The 17,839-nt window shown below is 60.1% G+C and overlaps 1 protein-coding gene across 2 annotated transcripts in view; it reads right to left on the bottom strand.

Annotated features, from left to right (window-relative positions):
- Positions 1-16,158: 16,158 nt before the first annotated feature.
- Positions 16,159-17,839, bottom strand: part of HSF1 (heat shock transcription factor 1) — a 44,734-nt gene continuing 43,053 nt past the window's right edge. The window contains exons 11-13 of one of the 2 annotated variants that reach the window (XM_048482607.1): positions 17,711-17,776; positions 17,304-17,373; positions 16,159-17,052 (exon numbers count right to left, since the gene is read on the bottom strand). In XM_048482607.1, coding sequence (XP_048338564.1) covers positions 16,847-17,052; positions 17,304-17,373; positions 17,711-17,776 — 342 coding nt within the window. In that variant the 3' untranslated portion in view covers positions 16,159-16,846. The remainder of the gene's footprint in view (positions 17,053-17,303; positions 17,374-17,710; positions 17,777-17,839) is intronic. The other variant, XM_048482606.1, reaches the window with a different exon arrangement.

The following is a 17,839-nucleotide window of genomic DNA, read 5'->3' as shown; positions in this document are numbered from 1 at the left end:
TCCTTATGTCCGTACTTTTAAAATATCTTGACTGGAAAACGGCCCATCAAGTCAAGTCTCCTTTTTCTCATGTTGTTGAAGTACACACCCTAAGAAAGCGACAGCTTTACCTGTCCTCTCCCTGTTGCCACCAACTGATACTCAGCAGCATACTGCCTCTGAACATGGAGGCTCCATTCAGCCGCTCCCCTCCGGGAATGCCCTTTTAAAGCCATCAGCATACCTGGGGGCAGGGAATGACACAAACAGCAAAGAAGAAGAGGAGGAGGAGTTTGGATTAATACCTCACCTTTTTAAGGGGGCTTACACGCTCCTTTCCCTTCTTCTCCCCACAACAGACCCCTTGTGAGGTAGGTGGGGCTGAGAGAGTTTGGAGAGAACTGTGACTAGCCGAAGGTCACCCAGCAGGAATGTAGGAGTGCGGTTCAACAGATTCATCTGGTTCAACAGATAAGCCTCCGCCACTCGGGTAGAGGAGTGGGGAATCAAACCCAGTTCTCCAGATTAGAATCCACTTTTAGCTACTACTACACCACACTGGCTCTCAAATGATGTGTTTGCTACAATTCCTGTGGTCTTCAGCATTTGTGATCTTCCTGCCTCTTCCTGGGGCTCAAAGGTGGACCGCAGAAGAGGAGAAACTGTGACCAGTGAGCGATGCCACCAGGCTGGGACTGGAGAACCTGTGGTTTTAAACAAGGCAGATGAAAACCAGTCTCAGCGGGATCCTGCTCATTTTCAAGGAACTTGGGATGGTGAGATTGGCTTTTCCCTCGCCCGTTTTATTGTTACAACAACCCTGCAGGGTAGGTCAGGCTGAGAAAGTGACTGCTAGTTCATCCAGTGAGTTTCCTGGCCCACCTGGATTGATGCCTCGATCTCGCCGCATCCACTCCAGCCCGTGCGCTGCTGCATCTGCTCCTGCTCCTGCACCCCCACCGCTTCTGCTGGCTGCAGGGGGTGCCACATTCCTTCCCACCCACCACCCACCCCTTCTCCACTAGGGGTCTTTTTCCCTCCCCTCAGCACTCGCATTGAGCTCAGAGCCGCTTAACCGGAATAAAAGCCCCGAGTTCAAGTGCATCCAGCAACACTGAGTAGCAGGAGCGTCTGAGGATCTTCACGCACTCAGTTCTCTGCGAATACCCCCCACCCCCCACTGTGTGAACAACCCCTCTGCTGCCTCTCCCACTGTTGGCACTGGAGCAAAGTGACTCAGGCGTTCTCTCTCGGCCTCCAGGTTTCTGGTGCCAGCAAGGCTGGGCTGACCCATCTTTATGCTGGGGAACCCCCGGCAGCACCCCCCCCGGCCGCCCAATCGCCCTCTGCAATCTCCTGAGTCACCCCCCCTCGAGACCCTTTCATCTGGGAACAAAAGAGCATTGAGCCCGGCTGGGCAGCAGCAAAGGGCCCTTGTTCTGCAGGGCTGGGGGGGAGGGAGGAATGCCAGGGAGGGAGCGTGGCTGCCCGTCACAGGTAGGCAGGCAACACCTGTCCACCCAGGAGAATGAGCGGCCCCCCTCCCTCCTGGGCTTCTCCACAGGGGGGAGGGGGCATCTCTACCTGGTCTGAGAGGAGCTTTCATCCAAAGAAACTGTCCCCCGCCCCCCAGTGACTGGCTGGAGCCCTTCTCCCCCCTGGAGGGGAACTTGAAAAGTGGGGCTTGGTGTGGCAAGAAACCCCACGCACCTTTGTGGCTAACAGAGGCCTGTCCAGAGGACTCCTCCGAGCCCACCTCAGATGTTTTGGGAGCCGTTGGGGAGACCAGCTTTCGGCCCGGGGGGTCCGGAAAGGAACTTCTACCCATTGCAGGGCGGCCCTCCGTACTGTGGTGGGGCCCCCCAAAGACTGGCCATGACACAGATGGGACGTCTCCTGCAGAGCTGCAGTGGGCCCTAGAGGAGGCAAGCAGCCCCTCCCTGCAAGGTCTGCTCAGAGGAGACCTGGGTAATGGTGGCAGCAGCAGGGAGCTGAGCCCTCCTGGTCAGTATCACGGGGCCCAAGACATGTGCCACTGGGCCACTGCCTGGCCTGCACAGCAGGGGGGCTTTGGACTGCTAACCTCTGCCTCCCGAGCCTCTTTGCCGTGGCTTGGCTGCTCCTCTCCCCAGGCCTGGGGAGCAACTCCAGACGGCCTCTGCTTCCTCGCCTCCTCCCTACACCTCCACACGTGCCCACACCACGGCTGCTTGGAGGACGCGGGCCTTTGCTGCAGAGCAGTGGTTCAGCTGGGCTGTCCTGCACAGCTGGGGCTGTCCCCAGGGCCCTCTCCTCAGCCCACGGAGCCAGGTGCCAAGAGCCAGGCCCTGCTGATCGGGGGGGGGGGGGGGGGGAGGGCTCCCTGGAGCCTACACACATGGCCAGAGGCAAGACCTGATTTGGGGGGGGGGGGCTTTACAAGCAGACCCTGAGCCCAGAGGCTCCCTTTCATGTGGCCGCAGCTTGGTCGCAAGCCAGTTGCTCGGCTGGGGCCTGCACAGCCTCTTCCAGGCAGGTGGGCAGAGGGTGGGGGGTCTGAGTCACGAAGAGAGAAGAGATGGACTGAGCACCTCTTTCCAAGGAGCCAATCCCAGCAGCCCCCTCTGCACTCCTCCCGCCTGCCCTCCCCCTGTCCCTGCTGCCGAACCTTCCCCAGGGACAGGGGGGGTGAGTGAGTGAGAGGAGGCATGTGGGGCAGATGTGCCCCCCACAAGATCGATAGAGGAGGAAACTCCCCAAAGTGTGCCAAGCCCAGACATTTGGGCCAAACGCTTTCCGGGGGGGGGGGGGATGCTTCAGGAGCAAAGGAACTAAGCTTGCCAACCTCCAGGTGGCAAAAAAAAGGGCTTGGACAGATTGATGGAGGAGAAGTCAATCTATGGCTACCAATCTTGATCCTCCTTGATCTGAGGTTGCAAATGCCTTAGCAGACCAGGTGCTCGGGAGCAGCAGCAGCAGCAGCAGAAGTCCATTGCTTTCACCTCCTGCCTGTGAGCTCCCCAAGGCACCTGGTGGGCCACTGCAAGTAGCAGAGTGCTGGACTAGATGGACTCTGGTGTGATCCAGCAGGCTCCTTCTTATGTTCTTATGAGCTCTCCCAGAATTAGAACTGATCGCCAGATGACACAACTCCCCTGGAGAAAGGGCTGCTTGGGAGGGGGGGGGGGATTCTGTGGCATCACATGCTTCTGGGGGGCCCTCCCTCTGCAAAGCCCACCCACCAAATCCCCAGGAATGTCCCAAACTGGAGCTGGCAACCCTAGGAAGAAACCTGTCCCTGTCCCCATGTAGACTAGGAGACCTTCCAGATGGCAGGAGCTTCCCCTCCCATCTGCCGGGGACCCTTCCTTCCTTCCTTCCTTCCTTCCTTCCTTCCTTCCTTCCTTCCTTCCTTCCTTCCTTCCTTCCTTCCTTCCTCCCTCCCTCCCTCCCTCCCTCCCTCCCTCCCTCCCTCCCTCCCATCCGTCTCTTCCTTCCATGTCTCATAGACCAGAAAGCAGCAGGCTACGTGGCCTGATCTCAGCTCTCAGAAGCTAAGCCACAGGGGCGTACCTGCCCGGGTGCCACCTATCTGGTCACGTGGGGTGCAAAATGACCCCACACAGACCAAAGCCTTCCATGGGCCCCCCTTGGCCCAGCTGCGTTCAATGGTCTTCTGCAGTTGGCACCAGGGGCTGGATAGGCCTTGGTCTAGAACCGTGGCGAAGCCAACCTGTCCGGAGACTGGGCCCCCGATCTGGCTCTTACTGGGCAAGAGATCCAGCAGGTTGGGGAAAGCAGGCTCGCCCCTGGCCTTTCCCCTGACCAAATGATTGTGTGTTCTGGAGTCCGGCTTCTATGGGGGATCTCCTGACCCACATACCGCACTCTTCCCTGCCCTTCCATGAGGCCAGAGGCGTATCTAGGGAAAATGTAGCCCTCCCCCCCCACAACCAAACAACATTTTTTGCACCAAATCTTGAAGTCAGTGTATGGATCCGGGGAAAAGAAGGAGGGCGAATTTCTGCCCCCCAAGTACTAAATGGCCGCAACACAGGGACCCCATACGTTCCCCTGCATGATGCTGCCTCTGAATGCTTCCCAATCCCTGCTCCTCCAGTGCTGCCCCACCGCTTGAGATCATAATCCTGGTGGGAAAGGGTCATTTCCATGGGGCCAGCCAACAGAGCAATAGCTGGAAGAACCCACCAGAGTATCTGAAGGATGGCCGGATGGCCGGACGGCCTCCTCCTGTACTTTGTGTCCAGTCTGCCTGTTAACAGCGTCTACTGGAGCCCTGCTGTCTGCCCTCCCACCCACAGACTAGAGAGAGATCACCCGTGACAGGGCTTTCTTAGTGGAATACACCCCCCTCCGCCCCTTGGGCTTCATCTATAGACTTAGTTTTCTTTGCTTTAGGCGCACCTGCCAGAGCAAAAAATGGCCACTCACCTGGATAGCTTTAAAAAGGGCTTGGACAGATTTATGGAGGAGAAGTCGATCTCTGGCTACCAATCTTGATCCTCTTTGATCTGAAATTGCAAATGCCTTAGCAGTCCAGGTGCTTGGGAGCAGCAGCAGCAGCCGCAGAAGGCCATTGCTTTCACCTCCTGCCTGTGAGCTCCCAAAGGCACCTGGTGGGCCACTGCGAGTAGCAGAGTGCTGGACTGGATGGACTCTGGTCTGATCCAGCAGGCTCGTTCTTATGTTCTTATGTTCTTACCTCTTTAACGAAGGGCCCCTTTCTTTTTAGCTGTGGTCTGACGAAGGGAGATCTTTCCAGACCCCAGCATGAACCTGCGCCAAGTCATGACAGTTTTCCAAAGGAGGTTTGGGTCGGCCGTAGTGCCCGGCATCCATGCCCCCGTGCAGAGAAGAGACGGGCTCTGTAGGAGAGGGGGCATCTCTCCCTGCGTTCAAGGGCAGGTCTGTGGTTGCCCCAGCAAGCCAAGGGGTTCCAGGGACAGGGAGCTCCGGCCCTTTCTGGAGGGCTTTGTGAGCCAGAGATGGGGGCAGCCCCTCTGCCGAGTAGAAGGGGGGCACATTCGAGCCAGCAGAAGACCTGGCCTTGACTCTCCCATGGGGCAGAAGCCTCGTGCTTGGGGGGGTGGGAGAATAGATAGTCGGCCAAAACCATCCCAAGAGAGCCGGCCCGCAGGGAACTGAGCCACATCGGACGGAGCCAGGTGATCTGTTCCGGTGGCCTGGAGCTGCAGCCGTACCAGCACGCACGCACGCACGCACCCCTTGCCCGGAGCCAGTGAGCCCAGCTGCTTCTGCAACCCAACCTGGCCCCACCGGCGGCAGCGGCCCAGGACCCCCCCTCCCCCCACCCCACCAGAGCCTTTCATCCCCCGCCAGGAACAAAAGCCAATTGAGGAGCTCCCCAGCCACAAAGGAGCTCTTGTTCTCTGGTGGGCCCTTCCACGGGGAGGGGCAGGCAGAGGTGGCCTGGGGGGCGGTGGCCTCTTTCTTCCACCCAAGCAGGTACACGCACAACCCCACCCCCACCCCGACACAGGCAGACGCGGCTTGTTGCCGGTTCACGGGATGGACCGATGGATCGATGCTGCTTAGTGCGAAGGGATTCCTTGGGTCAGCTGCCTGAATTGGTGCTTAGAAGGTGCCTGGTTCCTGGGGGTCGAGGGGGGGCGGTGTCTTCCCACCCTCCCACCTCCTGCCTCAGGTTTAAGAAGAGAGAAGAGTTTGGATTCATATCCCCCCTTCTCTCCTGCAGGAGACTCAAAGGGGCTTACAATCTCCTTGCCCTTCCCCACTCACAACAAACACCCTGTGAGGTGGGTGGGGCTGAGAGAGCTCCGAGAAGCTGTGACTAGCCCAAGGTCACCCAGCTGGCTTGTGTGGGAGTGCACAGGCTAATCTGAATCCCCCAGAGAAGCCTCCACAGTTCAGGCGGCAGAGCTGGGAATCAGAACCGGTTCCTCCAGATTAGATACACGAGCTCTTGACCTCCTACGCCACAGAAATGTGCAGTGGAAGCTTTTCAGGGCTTGGAGCGCCGGGGGGGGGGGGGGGCTCCCCTGGTCAGCATGGAGACTAATGGGAACCTGACCGCCTGGTGAGGGGAGGGGGAGGGAAGGGGGCTGCCAGCCACTCCCAGAATCCTCCACAGTAGAGAAAAGCACGCTGCAAGAACCAGCTCTCCTTCTTTCTCTCCTCCTAAAGACGGGCTGCTCGTAACCTGCCAGAGGGCCGGGCCCAGAAGGAACAGGATCCTGCCATATTGACAGCTGCCCAGCCAAGGCTGGAGTTTGCTCGCACAGACGGCCAGCCCAAACGCCCCCTCCTAACCGACTGTTGCACGACGGAGCCCAGCCCCTGCTGTGCCTGGCTGCTGCTTATGGGATGGGGGGACAGACCCACTGAGGGCTGCCATGGGGGCCACCTGGGCACCCCTGTCCAAAGGATCTCAGGGCGCAGGGCTGGGGGAGCCCCTCCTGTGCCCAGCTGGCATTTGCAGGGGAGGGCCACGCTTCTGGCTCCAGCAGGGCATTCTGGCCAGCGCCTCTTGTCCCTGGCGGGTGACAGAAGAAGCAGCCCCGGCCCAAATTCTCTCTGCTGTTCAGCTGAGAAAGGCCCTGCGGCAAGTGCCATGGCGGCCTCCTCAGCCTCCGCTCCCCCCTGGGGCTCAAGGAGGGCACCTGCTGCTCAGGTGTCTTCATGGGTCGGGCCCTGCCCATTGGCTGGCTTGGCTGGCCCCTCAGCCACAGACTCCACCCCTGCGGGAGGGGAAGGTCTATATAAGGGGTCTTTTGTCCCCCACGCCCAGTGCCCCGCTGTACCCACCACTGGGGTTGAGAGCTCCGGCCAGCATCATTCGTTTGCCTGGTTCTTGCAGCTTCCCGGGAACATGCAGCCTCCGCACAGGTAGGTGCCAACCTTGGCGAGCAGGTAGCTGGCAGCAGCTGGGCTGCATTTGTGTTCTTTGTGCATAGGCAGCCGAGGACATGCGCTCCCTTTTCTTTCTTTCTCTCTCTTTCTTTCTCCTGCCTCAGTTCTCCATCTGTAAAATGGGCCAGTGGTCCTCAGGGGCTATCAGAGGAGTGGGCTGGAAAGCCCGGCTGAAATCCCTGGGAACCTCAATGGCGGGGGGGGGGGTTCTTGACAAAGCCAGTGGCATGCTGGGAAGGCCCGTGGCAGCGGAAGATGCTCCTCAGTGCCGGCAAAAATGCCAGCTAAAGCTGCCCACCTTCGGGTGGGACCTGGGAATCACCTGGAATGACAGCTCAGCTCCAGACTACAGAGATCCGTTCCCTTGGAGAAAACGGGGGCTTTTGGGGGGGGGTCTGTGGCACTGCACCGCATGAGAGCTTGAGGGAGCATCAAGATGAAGGCTGGTTGAGGAGCGCGCCCAGCCTCGCCCCCACTCGCCAGAGGACACAGCCCGGGGTCTCTCCTCTCTTCCTGCAGGTTCCTGGCGCTGGCTGCAGCTGCCCTCCTGCTCTTGGCTGTGGTGGTTGCTGACGGTGAGGAGCAGTGGGAGGGGGCCCTGGTTGGGATTGGTGACCCCCAGATGGTGGGGGGAGAGACTCCAGCTTAGTGGGGGGACTTCAGTTTGGAGCCTTCCGCTGCCAAGAGGCCCTCGGGGGTACCTGGCCATGTATGTAACCCCCTTCCCATCTCTGTAGAACCGCTGACCTCCCCGGATCCCACATCCGCAGCAAGCAGCCAGACCCCAGGTGTGCCCCAAAGGACCTCTGCATGCCACGGACAGAAGTGGACCAACCCTGCTCTGACCACCGTTGGGGGTTGGGTGGACAGCCAAGTTGGGCTGGGGTCAGAGCCGTACACGTGAATGCCGCTCTAGAGCAACCCTAGCTTGGCTTCTGCTTTGCTGAGCGGGGGGGGGGGGGCATTGGGGTCACCCTCCCTCCTTTGAGGCCTCCTCCCGAGGGGCTGCCCCATGGGGACCAGGGTGATCCCGGGGGGCTCCTTCCCTCCCATGCTGCCTTGTCTCTTCCAGAGCCCGTGGCGAATTCAGAGACCAGCGTGCCTGGCAAGTCCGAGGCCTCGGGAGAAAGTAAGTGTGCTCGGGGGGGGGGGGGGCGTGCAAGGAGCTGCAAGGAGCAGCAGTGGCGTAGTGGCTAAGAGCAGTGGCTGAGAGCAGGTGCACTCTGATCTGGAGGAACTGGGTTTGATTCCCCGCTCTGCTGCCTGAGCTGTGGATGCTTCTCTGGGGAATTCAGATTAGCCTGGGCACTCCCACACACGCCAGCTGGGTGACCTTGGGCTAGTCACAGCTTCTCGGAGCTCTCTCAGCCCCATCCACCTCACAGGGTGTTTGTTGTGAGGGGGGAAGGGCAAGGAGATTGTCAGCCCCTTTGAGTCTCCTGCAGGAGAGAAAGGGGGGATATACATCCAAACTCTTCTCTTCTTCTTCTTCTGTCCTGTGGAAACAAGCACCCATTTCTGGTGTTTCCGAACCCTGTGGTTTGCTCAGCTTCTGGTCCAGGCAACCAGAAGGTGGGCAGCTCAATGAAGAGGGTGGCATTGGGGTGCCGTGGGGCTGAGCGCCCTGCCAGGGATCATGTGCCGCCAGTGGAGTCCGAGCCAAGCAGGCTCCTGTGGCCATGACCATCGGGGGACAGAGCGGGTGAGTGCCCAAATGCAGCCATTGTTGGGTCAATGCCCTGGCTGGGGGCTGTTTCTCTGGCTCCTTTTGCAGCCCTGCTGGGCCTTTTTATCCTTTGGGTGGTGGCCCCAGGAGACGCAGCCAGAGGCATCAGCCTCCACTCCACAGTTGCAACCTTTCTGGGCTCACACCCACACAATTGTCCCTCTTTCTGGAAATCCGTGGCTGCCTCATTCCTGAGTTGCAACTGGGCACATGGAGGCCGTGGCCCCGGGGGGAAGGGGGGCAGGGGACGGGTCCTGGAATTTGCTGTCAACAGTTTTTCTGTGGCTCAAACTGAGGAAAGGCTTCTGTCGTTCAGGAGAGGGGAACACCCTCTGCCCATGCTCAGAGATGTCACTAATTCATATGCCACGTGGACTCAATGTCTAGTCAGCCTGTTCCGGATGTTGCTGCGCACCCTGGAGACCGTGTGTCCGGCTTCCCTCCCCATGGACCCAATCCACTGCCCACAGCTGAAGCCAGCGACGTGGCAGGAGCGCCAGGACCCCTGTCCTATGGACGGAAAAGCCTCTGCGTGACGGGCACGCTGCCCCCTGCAGCCTCCCCTGGAGGGGGAGGGGCACAGCATTTCCCTGTGGCCCCTTGAGGGGAGCAACTGGTGATTGAGAGGCTGAGCTGTACCTTGTGGTGCTCTCTGGCCCTTGCTCCTGCTCAGAGGCTGGAGGGATTGGCAGGGAGGGGGCCAGGACAGCAGAAGAGGCGGGGCTCAGCCCTGGTAGGGACCACCTGACCTCTCGGCCTTAATGCCCACAGGTGAGATTGCCACCCCTTTGGAGCAGCTGACAACAGGTAGGCCTGGTGTGAGTCACATGCCCTGCTGTCTCCCCTCCCCCCCTTCTTTCTTTGAGCCTCTGTCCTGTTTCCTGGCAGGCTGAGGTTCTGGGATGATGACCCACACTCCTTCCTTCCTTCCTTCCTTCCTTCCTTCCTTCCTTCCTTCCTTCCTTCCTTCCTTCCTTCCTTCCTTCCTTCCTTCCTTCCTTCCTTCCTTCCTTCCTTCCTTCCTTCCTTCCTTCCTTCCTTCCTTCCGACAGGGATGCCGTCCTCCGTTAGCTTTGCAGGGGCAGTTCGGTCCCACACAGACGACGTGAACGTGGCTCCGCTCAACAGCGATACCTCCAGCCTCGATTCGTTCAGCTTGGAGCCGCTGGCCGGGGAAGCACAGAGCGGTATGCCAGTCCGTGCGCAGGGCTTGCGCTTGCTCTGCCCCACAGCTGGGATGGGGCGGCACTGCTGCTCCTGCCTCCTGGAGCCCCTCGCCCGCCCTGGCAGAACCGGAATGCTCTGGCTGCAGGCCCAGCTGGTGCACCCAAACCTGACCACCCACCTTGTCTTCACACCTGCTCTGTGGACTTCTTCTTCCCCCATAAGCATCAGTACTCGGAGCCGGGTGGTCTGGGGCGCAAACGAGGCCCCCTCAGGCCTTGGCGGGCTCAGCCTGTGCCAGGGGCGGATTAGCTCTTGGACTTCTCGAGAAAGTTTTTGATGGGGGACAGCCATGGAGGACCCTCACCTCATTCCCCCCACCCCACCCCACCCCACCCCACCCCACCCCACCAGCACCCAGCCAGCCAGCCACTCCAGGCCCAGGGAGACCAAGGGCCCCACTTGGGAGAGGGCGGCTTCGTGGGCTCAGCTCCTCTCTGTTCCCTCCCTTCCGTCGAGGAGTAATGGATTCAAGGCCCCGGAAAAGAGATTCCACCAAACATCAGGAAGAACGTCCGGATGGGAGGGACTGATCCACAGTGGAATCCGCTGCCCCGGAGCCGGGGTGGAGTCTCCTTCTTTGGAGGTTCTTAAAGAGAGGCTGGATGGCCATCTGTCAGGGGTGCCTTGATCGTGTGTTCCTGCATGGCAGGGGGTGGGACTGGATGGCCCTTGGGGGTCTCTTCCAACTCTAGGATTCTACGGTTCCATCTGTCACATGTACTTCCTGTTTCAGGTCCTGCCATGGAGTCGCCCAGCCTCTCCCACGAGTCCCAAGAAAGTGAGTGATTTGGAGGTGGGCCAGCCTGGTCCTGAGCCACAGGCGGGGGGGGGGGGGTGCTGCTGCATGTAACATGGCGGCCCAAGACGAGAGGCCCAGTGGAGCGAAGCAGACTCATGTGTGTGTGCGTGTGTGTGCAAAGCCAGCTGGCTTACCGGGAGAGAAGCTTTGGGAGAGGGGCCCTGGCATGCAGGCAATTCAGTGGTGGCGAACCTTTGGCACTCCAGATGTTATGGACTACAGTTCCCATCAGCCCCTGCCAGGGGCTGATGGGAATTGTAGTCCATAACATCTGGAGTGCCAAAGGTTCGCCACCACGGGTCTAGATCGTAGGTGTCAAACTCGCGGCCCTCCAGATGTTATGGACTACAGTTCTCATCATCCCCTGGGAACTGTAGTCCACAACATCTGGAGGGGCGCGATTTGAAACCTGAAGTCTAGATGAAAGAACGAGGTGGGAGGGGACTGGCCAGGCCTCCTCCGCCTGAGGCGCTGGAGAGCAGCTGCCAGTCCGGTGGCCCAGTGGTCTGCTCCAGGTGAAGGCAGGCTCCTTGCCCAGGTGTTCCCCGGCACTGGAGAGCAGCTGCCAGTCCGGTGGCCCAGTGGTCTGCTCCAGGTGAAGGCAGGCTCCTTGCCCAGGTGTTCCCCGGCACTGACAGGCACCCCGGGTCTCTCCCTCCCTTTACTGAGGATGTCAGGTGTTGGGTGTGAGGCCTCCTCTATGCCAGGCATGTGCTCAAGCACGGAATCATGTGCAAATGCATTACTAGCTGTGGCTCACCTGATGCTCAGGGGCCCATGGCAGGCAGGCTGGCTGCAGGCCCGCTCCCTCTGGACTCTTGGAGTGTAGGAACCAGCACTCTCCCACCGCAGACCGGCGGTCCATCCTGACCTGACCGGTGGTGGCAGCGGCAGTTCTTCAGCATTGTGCAAAGCAAACGGCCTTTTCTGAGCGCCTGTGATGAGGGGTGCTGGGGACCGACTGCAGCACCTCCTGCAGCTGCAACCGGACTGTGTTCTTTTGCAGGCTTGGACCACGATGGGGATTCGGAGGAGTCCCTCGCCTCCCAAGGTCAGTGCCACAGGAGGGGCCAGCTGAGAGCCAGTGGGACCCTCACCGGGATCACAGATTTCCCCCCGGGACCGATTCTTTCCCTGGCACTGCCTGGACCAGGGTTTTTGCTCTGATGCAGGGGGATCCCGTGGCTGGTCGAGAGCCCCACATGCTGGGGGCAGCGCCTGCTGCAGACCTCTTCCTCCTGCTGGCCCTTAATAAGCAGCAGGAGCCGGCTTAGAACGATCCCGTTCCAGGGACCAGGCCTCTCTTGGGCCAAAGAAGAGACCCACAAACCCCACAGGACAGCCAGTGGGGGGGTAGGAGTAGGGAGATCCGAGTTCCAATCACTCCTCCGCCATGACACTTCCTGGGCGACTGCGGGCCGCCCCTTCTCTCAGGCCAGCCCACCTCACAGCTCTTCAAGGGCTCTTGGTGGCCCCCTTGTGGCCATCCAGTGGAGATGTTTTGTTATTATTATTATTATTATTTTATGCTGAGCATATAATTTATGCTGAGGCCACCCCAGAGGGTCCCCTTGACCTGGCTGCAGCTCCTGCAGGGCACAGGCAAAGAAAGGCCTGGTGCCACTCTGCCCTCACAAACCCTTTGGGCAGGAGCAGGCAAAGGCTGGTCCGGGACCCTTCTGTGCCCCACAGCCCACGCGCTCTGCTCCCCAGGCGTGGGAGAAAAGAATGGGCAAGCTCAAAGCCATTTAATCAGACCCACTTCTGTTTGGGGGGCATCCTAAGGAGTTCTGAGCTCTGCATGGGAGGAGGAGGAGGAGGCGGGGAGTGGCTAGCGCAGGGCAGGAGATGAGCGTCTGTTTCTTTTTCACAGGGATGTGAGGAGTGCCCCCGCCCTGCCCGCCCACGCCCCCTCCCTCTGCTGAAGACTCCAGTGGATTCCAGTGGACTGCCGTCCTTTGCCAGCTCTCCTGCTGCCTGACCTGCTCGGGCCCTTGCTTCCTGCCACCCACCCGTCCGTCCTGCAGCTGGGTCCCTGGTGCCGGCTTTCAGCCCAGTCCCGGCCCCACGTGTGTCTGCATGCCCCCCAGGCCCTGGCCTGCTCTCTCCCAGCGGGCCCTTTGGCATCCCTTTGGCACCCCTCCTCTGCCTGCTCCCCCCTGGGTGGGAATGGCTGATTTGGAGGCCCTGGACGTGATGCGCTGAGACCTGCTGATAGCCCCCCTCACAGCCCCCCCAATTTTCAGCAACCTTCAGTTGGCAACTCTCCCTCCCCCGTCAGGAGCCCAGCCCCTCCCCAAGTGTGAACAGGGCACCAGCCCCCTTGGTCCACCAACCAGTCATTCGGCCTCTTGGCCCAACTAGTCCCAGCTCCCAACCTCCAGGGGCATCTTTTGCCAGCCCCTCCCCCATCCTCCCCCAAGTCTTCCTGCCATAGTCCTCCAAGCTGTGCCAGGGAATGAGGCAAGGGTGGGTGATGGAGGTCTCTGTGGGGGTGGGAACAGACGTGTCTCTGAGATGAGGGCACAAAGCAGGCTCCACCCCCACCCCCGCTCAAGGATCCACCTGAGGCAGCCCCTGACAGGTAGGCCAGATGGTGCACAGGTGGATGGACCAGCGGTCTACGGCAACCTCCAGGGCTCAGCAGCCTCTTTTGTTTTAGTGATCAGCCAGGCAGCCAATCGGAGGTGGGCTGGGCAGATCGTGAGGAACTGGACTTCTTCCCCAGGAAACAGGGACTAGAGTAGGCGTGGCCCCCAAGCTCCGGCCAAGTGGGGGTTACAAGTGTTTTATTCGAGCAAAATTTAATCCAGGCCGGATTACCATTTCTCAGAAGGAAAGATTTTCCAGAAGCGGGAACTGATAGGAAAGACACTCTAATTGTGGAGTCTTTCTGTCCTCAGGCTAGCAAAACCCAGACCGGTCTGAGGGACAGAGCGGCACCCAGAACACAGAGCCGGCCAGGGCGGGAGGCGTGCCTCGGTCCCTTATGGTTCTATCCACCTGTTGGCCCCCCTCCCCCTACAAAGATTCCCCAACCAGCTTGTGGGCAGCATCGGCCGGACCCCCCTTTGCAACCAGCAACTGACTCCTGGCTTTGGAGAATCATATTAATGGTGTGTGTGTGTGTGGGGGGGGGGATTCATGAACCCTGTTGGAATCTCTGGCCAGCAGCTGAGTGGGGGTGCTCCCCCCACTCCCAAGCAGGGCTGTGGGAGGGAGCCCCTTTCCCCGGCTTTTGCGGCTGTCTTGCTGCCGCCTTGTGTTTGGTTTTGCATGGAGCCGCCCTCTGCCTTCCAGTGCCTTCAATAAAGATGAGCAAACAGCACAAGTGCCTGCGTGTTGCTGTGTCGGGGCTGGTGGAGGATTCCTTTTGAAGAAGAAGAAGAGTTTGGATTTATATCCCCCCTTTCTCTCCTGCAGGAGACTCAAAGGGGCTGACAATCTCCTTGCCCTTCCCCCCTCACAACAAACACTCTGTGAGGCGGGTGGGGCTGAGAGAGCTCCCAGAAGCTGTGACTAGCCCAAGGTCACCCAGCTGGCATGTGTGGGAGTGCCCAGGCTAATCTGAATTCCCCAGATAAGCCTCCACAGCTCAGGCGGCAGAGCGGGGAATCAAACCCGGTTCCTCCAGATTAGATACACGAGCTCTCAACCTCCTACGCCACTGCGGTGGGAGGCTGGGCAGTGTGGGTGAGGCCGTCTCCCTGGCACAACGCAGCCCCAGCTCACATAGATCTTCAGCTGGTGGTGAGAGTCAAATCATTTAACAACTGGTTGCTTAGAAGCACCCTTTTAACAACTGGTTCTGCTGAAGTGGTGCGAACCGGCTGAATCCCAGCACTGTCTTCAGCCCACCAATGACGGCGCAGGCAGCATGCCACGGGACTTAGCTCGCTCCCAGGAAGACGACTGTGGCCCCGCCGGAGCCTGTGCTGCCCCCAGATGAGGCCAGGCCAAGCCCCCCAGACCCTGGTGCTGTAAGTCCAGGTACCTTGTGGAGGATGATAAAAGACCTTGAACGATGTGGCATCATTCACAGCCAGCCTGGAGAGCTGCAGCTGACTGGGCCCCTTTTCTGGCTTGGGGAGAGAGGAGGCCTCTCTTGGCCCCCACTCCCTCGGTGTCTCCTTCTGGGGGCCCAGTCCGCAAGCGAAGGGCCTGCTGCATGCCTCAGGCGGACTGGGACTTTCCACCTTGGAGCTGTGTATGGGGAGCCCTGCCACTCAGACAGGGGCCCTCACTGGCAGTGGGTCCTGAGCTCACGCTGGCCCAAGCTTTCAGCCTTCTCTCGCCAGAGAGAGGCCCAGCAACACCTCTGATAGAGAAAGCCGCCCCTTTCTGAGTTGCGCTCCAGCTGCTTGAGCAATGCCAGTCGGACTGGCTGGCTGTGGGAGCTCCAGTCCAAAGGATCAGAATTGCTGCCTGTCAGAGTAGGCAATTCTGACCTTAAGAGGCCAACAGCCTGACTCAGTTGAAGGCAGTGCCAGGACTTCCGCTTTTTGTGGACCCTCCCAGAGTTCACTGCTGCTGCACTGTCCGCTCAGCACTTTGGTGTCCTTCTGCCAGACTCCACTGCCGGAGGGGTGTTGGCGGGAGGAGAAGGGCTGGGCTGGCTGGCTGGCTGGCAAGCACTACTCTGGCTCTGGCTGCAGCTTCCCACCAGACAGCTGCTGCTTCCACAGCCCCACCTGCTTCATGCGTGTAGGGAAGGGAAGCAGTCGGAGCAGGGCCAGGGAGGAGCAGGGGAGACTCAGGGCTCCTCTGCCAGAGGCTCTTGGGAAAACTCGGAGACTTGGGCTGCAAAGGTGCCCCCCACCCGCACGCCAGCTGCAGGTTTTGACAACCGAAGTGGGAAGGTGGGCGTGGTGGGGGCAGCTGTGATCCTGGCCCCAAGGTAGCAAAATGCCCTGGGTGGGTCTAAGAGAAGAAGAAGAGCTCCGAGAAGCTGTGCCTAGCCCAAGGTCACCCAGCCGGCGTGTGTGGGAGTGCACAGGCTAATCTGAATTCCCCAGAGAAGCCTCCACAGCTCAGGCGGCAGAGCTGGGAATCAAGCCCGGTTCCTCCAGATTAGATACACATGAGCTCTTAACCTCCTACGCCACTGCTGCTCCAAGGGCCTGCTACTCCAAGAGCATGAAAGAGCACGGCTGCCCCTTTCGCTGGGCCAGGAAAGCACTGGAGCTCGGTGCCCGGGTGGCTACTCTCAGAGCAGCGGCACTTTCCACCTGGTCCAGAGAACGGGCCGGGCCCACCAGGTCCAGTTCCGCCACCTGGACAGACAGCAGCCTGGAGGGCAGCCTGGAGGTCCCTCGGCAGAAGCAGGGCTGGGCCTTTGACCTCACACTCCTCCCCCGGCCCAGCAGGTGGCCAGACAGCCAGAGGAGCAGCTGCTGCTCTTTGGCAGGGGACGGTCCTCCCAGGGGGACCGACTGGGACCGGCAGAAAGGAAGAGGACCACAGCGGGACGGGCCCCGCACGACCTCTCGTCACTCTTACATTCAGCAACAAGAAAACCTATAAACGAGGGACCAGCTCATATAGATATAGATATATTTGTATATGTGTATATATATTTATATACCAGAGGAGAGGGAGGGGGGCTTCTCTCATGTAAAAATCCAAAATACAATTTCTTCTAGTAACAATCAAAAGTGTGAATGTACAAATTCTTACTGCTAAGCCAAGGAAAACAAACCCCAATGGGGGAGGGGGGGCACTCAAGGAGGAAGAGAGCGGGTGGGGAGGGGGCGACTTCTCACACCGGTGCCTCCTAACCGACGGGAGCCCCCCCTCCCCCGGGACAGCAGACACAACAAAGGGACCCAGCCCTCGAGCCCCAAGGGAGACACGTTTATTTCTCTTTAAAAACCAACACGTTTGTCCTGACCGGAGGGATTCCCTCTGCCCCCCCCCACCCTTCAGCTGACCGCCCCAGCCTCTCTCCACTGTCTGGATGGCAGGCCAGGCCAGGCCAGGGCAAAGGTGCTCGCCGGCCTCGAAGGGCGGCCACTGCCTAGTGCCCCTGTGCCTTCTTCAGAGACCCCCTTTCTGCCCAGAGCTGCCATCCCAGAAGAGGGGTCTGGACCCCTCGTGAATTCAGCACACACACGAGTGGAGCCCTTGCGTCACCGGAGAGCGAGAGAAAGCGGCAACGGAGTCGGAGCAAAGCGAGGGAGGCCCTTGCCCGGGCAGCCTCTCTTGTCGCCAGACCAGGCGTGGCCTTAGGAGACGGCTGGGTCCTTGGGCTTGGGGTGCTCTGTCCCAGACAGGAGGGAGATGGTGGGGTCCTCCAAGTAGTCGTTGCCTTCCGTGTAGCAGGGGCCCTCCCCCAGTTCGAAGAAAATGGGCATGTCCACGCCGCCGACATCCACGGAGCTCGAGTCCACCAGGAAGAGGGGCTGGGCGGTGTAGTGCACCAGCTGCTTGCCTAGGGAAGGCCACAGACTGCCTGAGCGGCCAGGGCAAGAGAGGCAGCCAGCCCAGGGGGAGCCGGGAGGGGTGGGAGGCCGTGGATCTGCAGGGCTGACCCCAGCGGCACGTACCGAGCTCCCACGCCAAGGATCAGCAAAAGCTTCGTGCAGCATGAGAACCAGGGAGTGGCGGGGGGGGGGGGAGGAATGTGGATTTGGGCAGGGGGGAAAAGCCCACGGACCGCATGTGCTGCGCTGGCGAACTCACCTGCATCTTCAGGGGAGGCCTCGGTGTCTGCAGGTTTCTGCTGCTCCTGGGAGGACAGGAGATCTTGGATCTGCAGGGAAGGAGGGAGGGAGACGCTGTGCTGGAGACTCGACCCTCCCAAAGTCTCCGATTCAAAGACAAGCAGCCAACTTCCCATGGGCCGGTGGGGAAGCAGCTGTCGTCATGGCGAGACCTGGGCATATGATGCAACTTCCAGGGAGGCCGAAAAGTTTGGGGGGGGGGGTGGAGGGAGAAGGGGCCAGCCCCACTTCTGCCCTAGCTGTGCAAGAGCAATCCGGGGGGGAGGGGGGTGCAGGCTCCCCGGTTTGCCTCTCTCCGGGGAGCCTTTCTTCAAAACCCCTTCTGCAGGGAAGCTGGGGGGGAGGGGGGGTCCTTCCCAAACTCACGCTGGCCAAGCTGCTGTCCAGGTCTGGCAAGTTCACATCTGTGACTGTCATGGCGGGACTGAAGAGCTGTCAACAGAGGAAGGCGGCCACTGTCAGGAGAGGGGAGCCCAGCAAAACACCACACCACAC

Source organism: Sphaerodactylus townsendi, unplaced genomic scaffold (assembly GCF_021028975.2).
Source record: "Sphaerodactylus townsendi isolate TG3544 unplaced genomic scaffold, MPM_Stown_v2.3 scaffold_19, whole genome shotgun sequence".
Taxonomy (NCBI): domain Eukaryota; kingdom Metazoa; phylum Chordata; class Lepidosauria; order Squamata; family Sphaerodactylidae; genus Sphaerodactylus; species Sphaerodactylus townsendi.
Note: the sequence above shows the minus strand (reverse complement) of the source record. Positions and strands in the feature narration are given on the sequence as shown.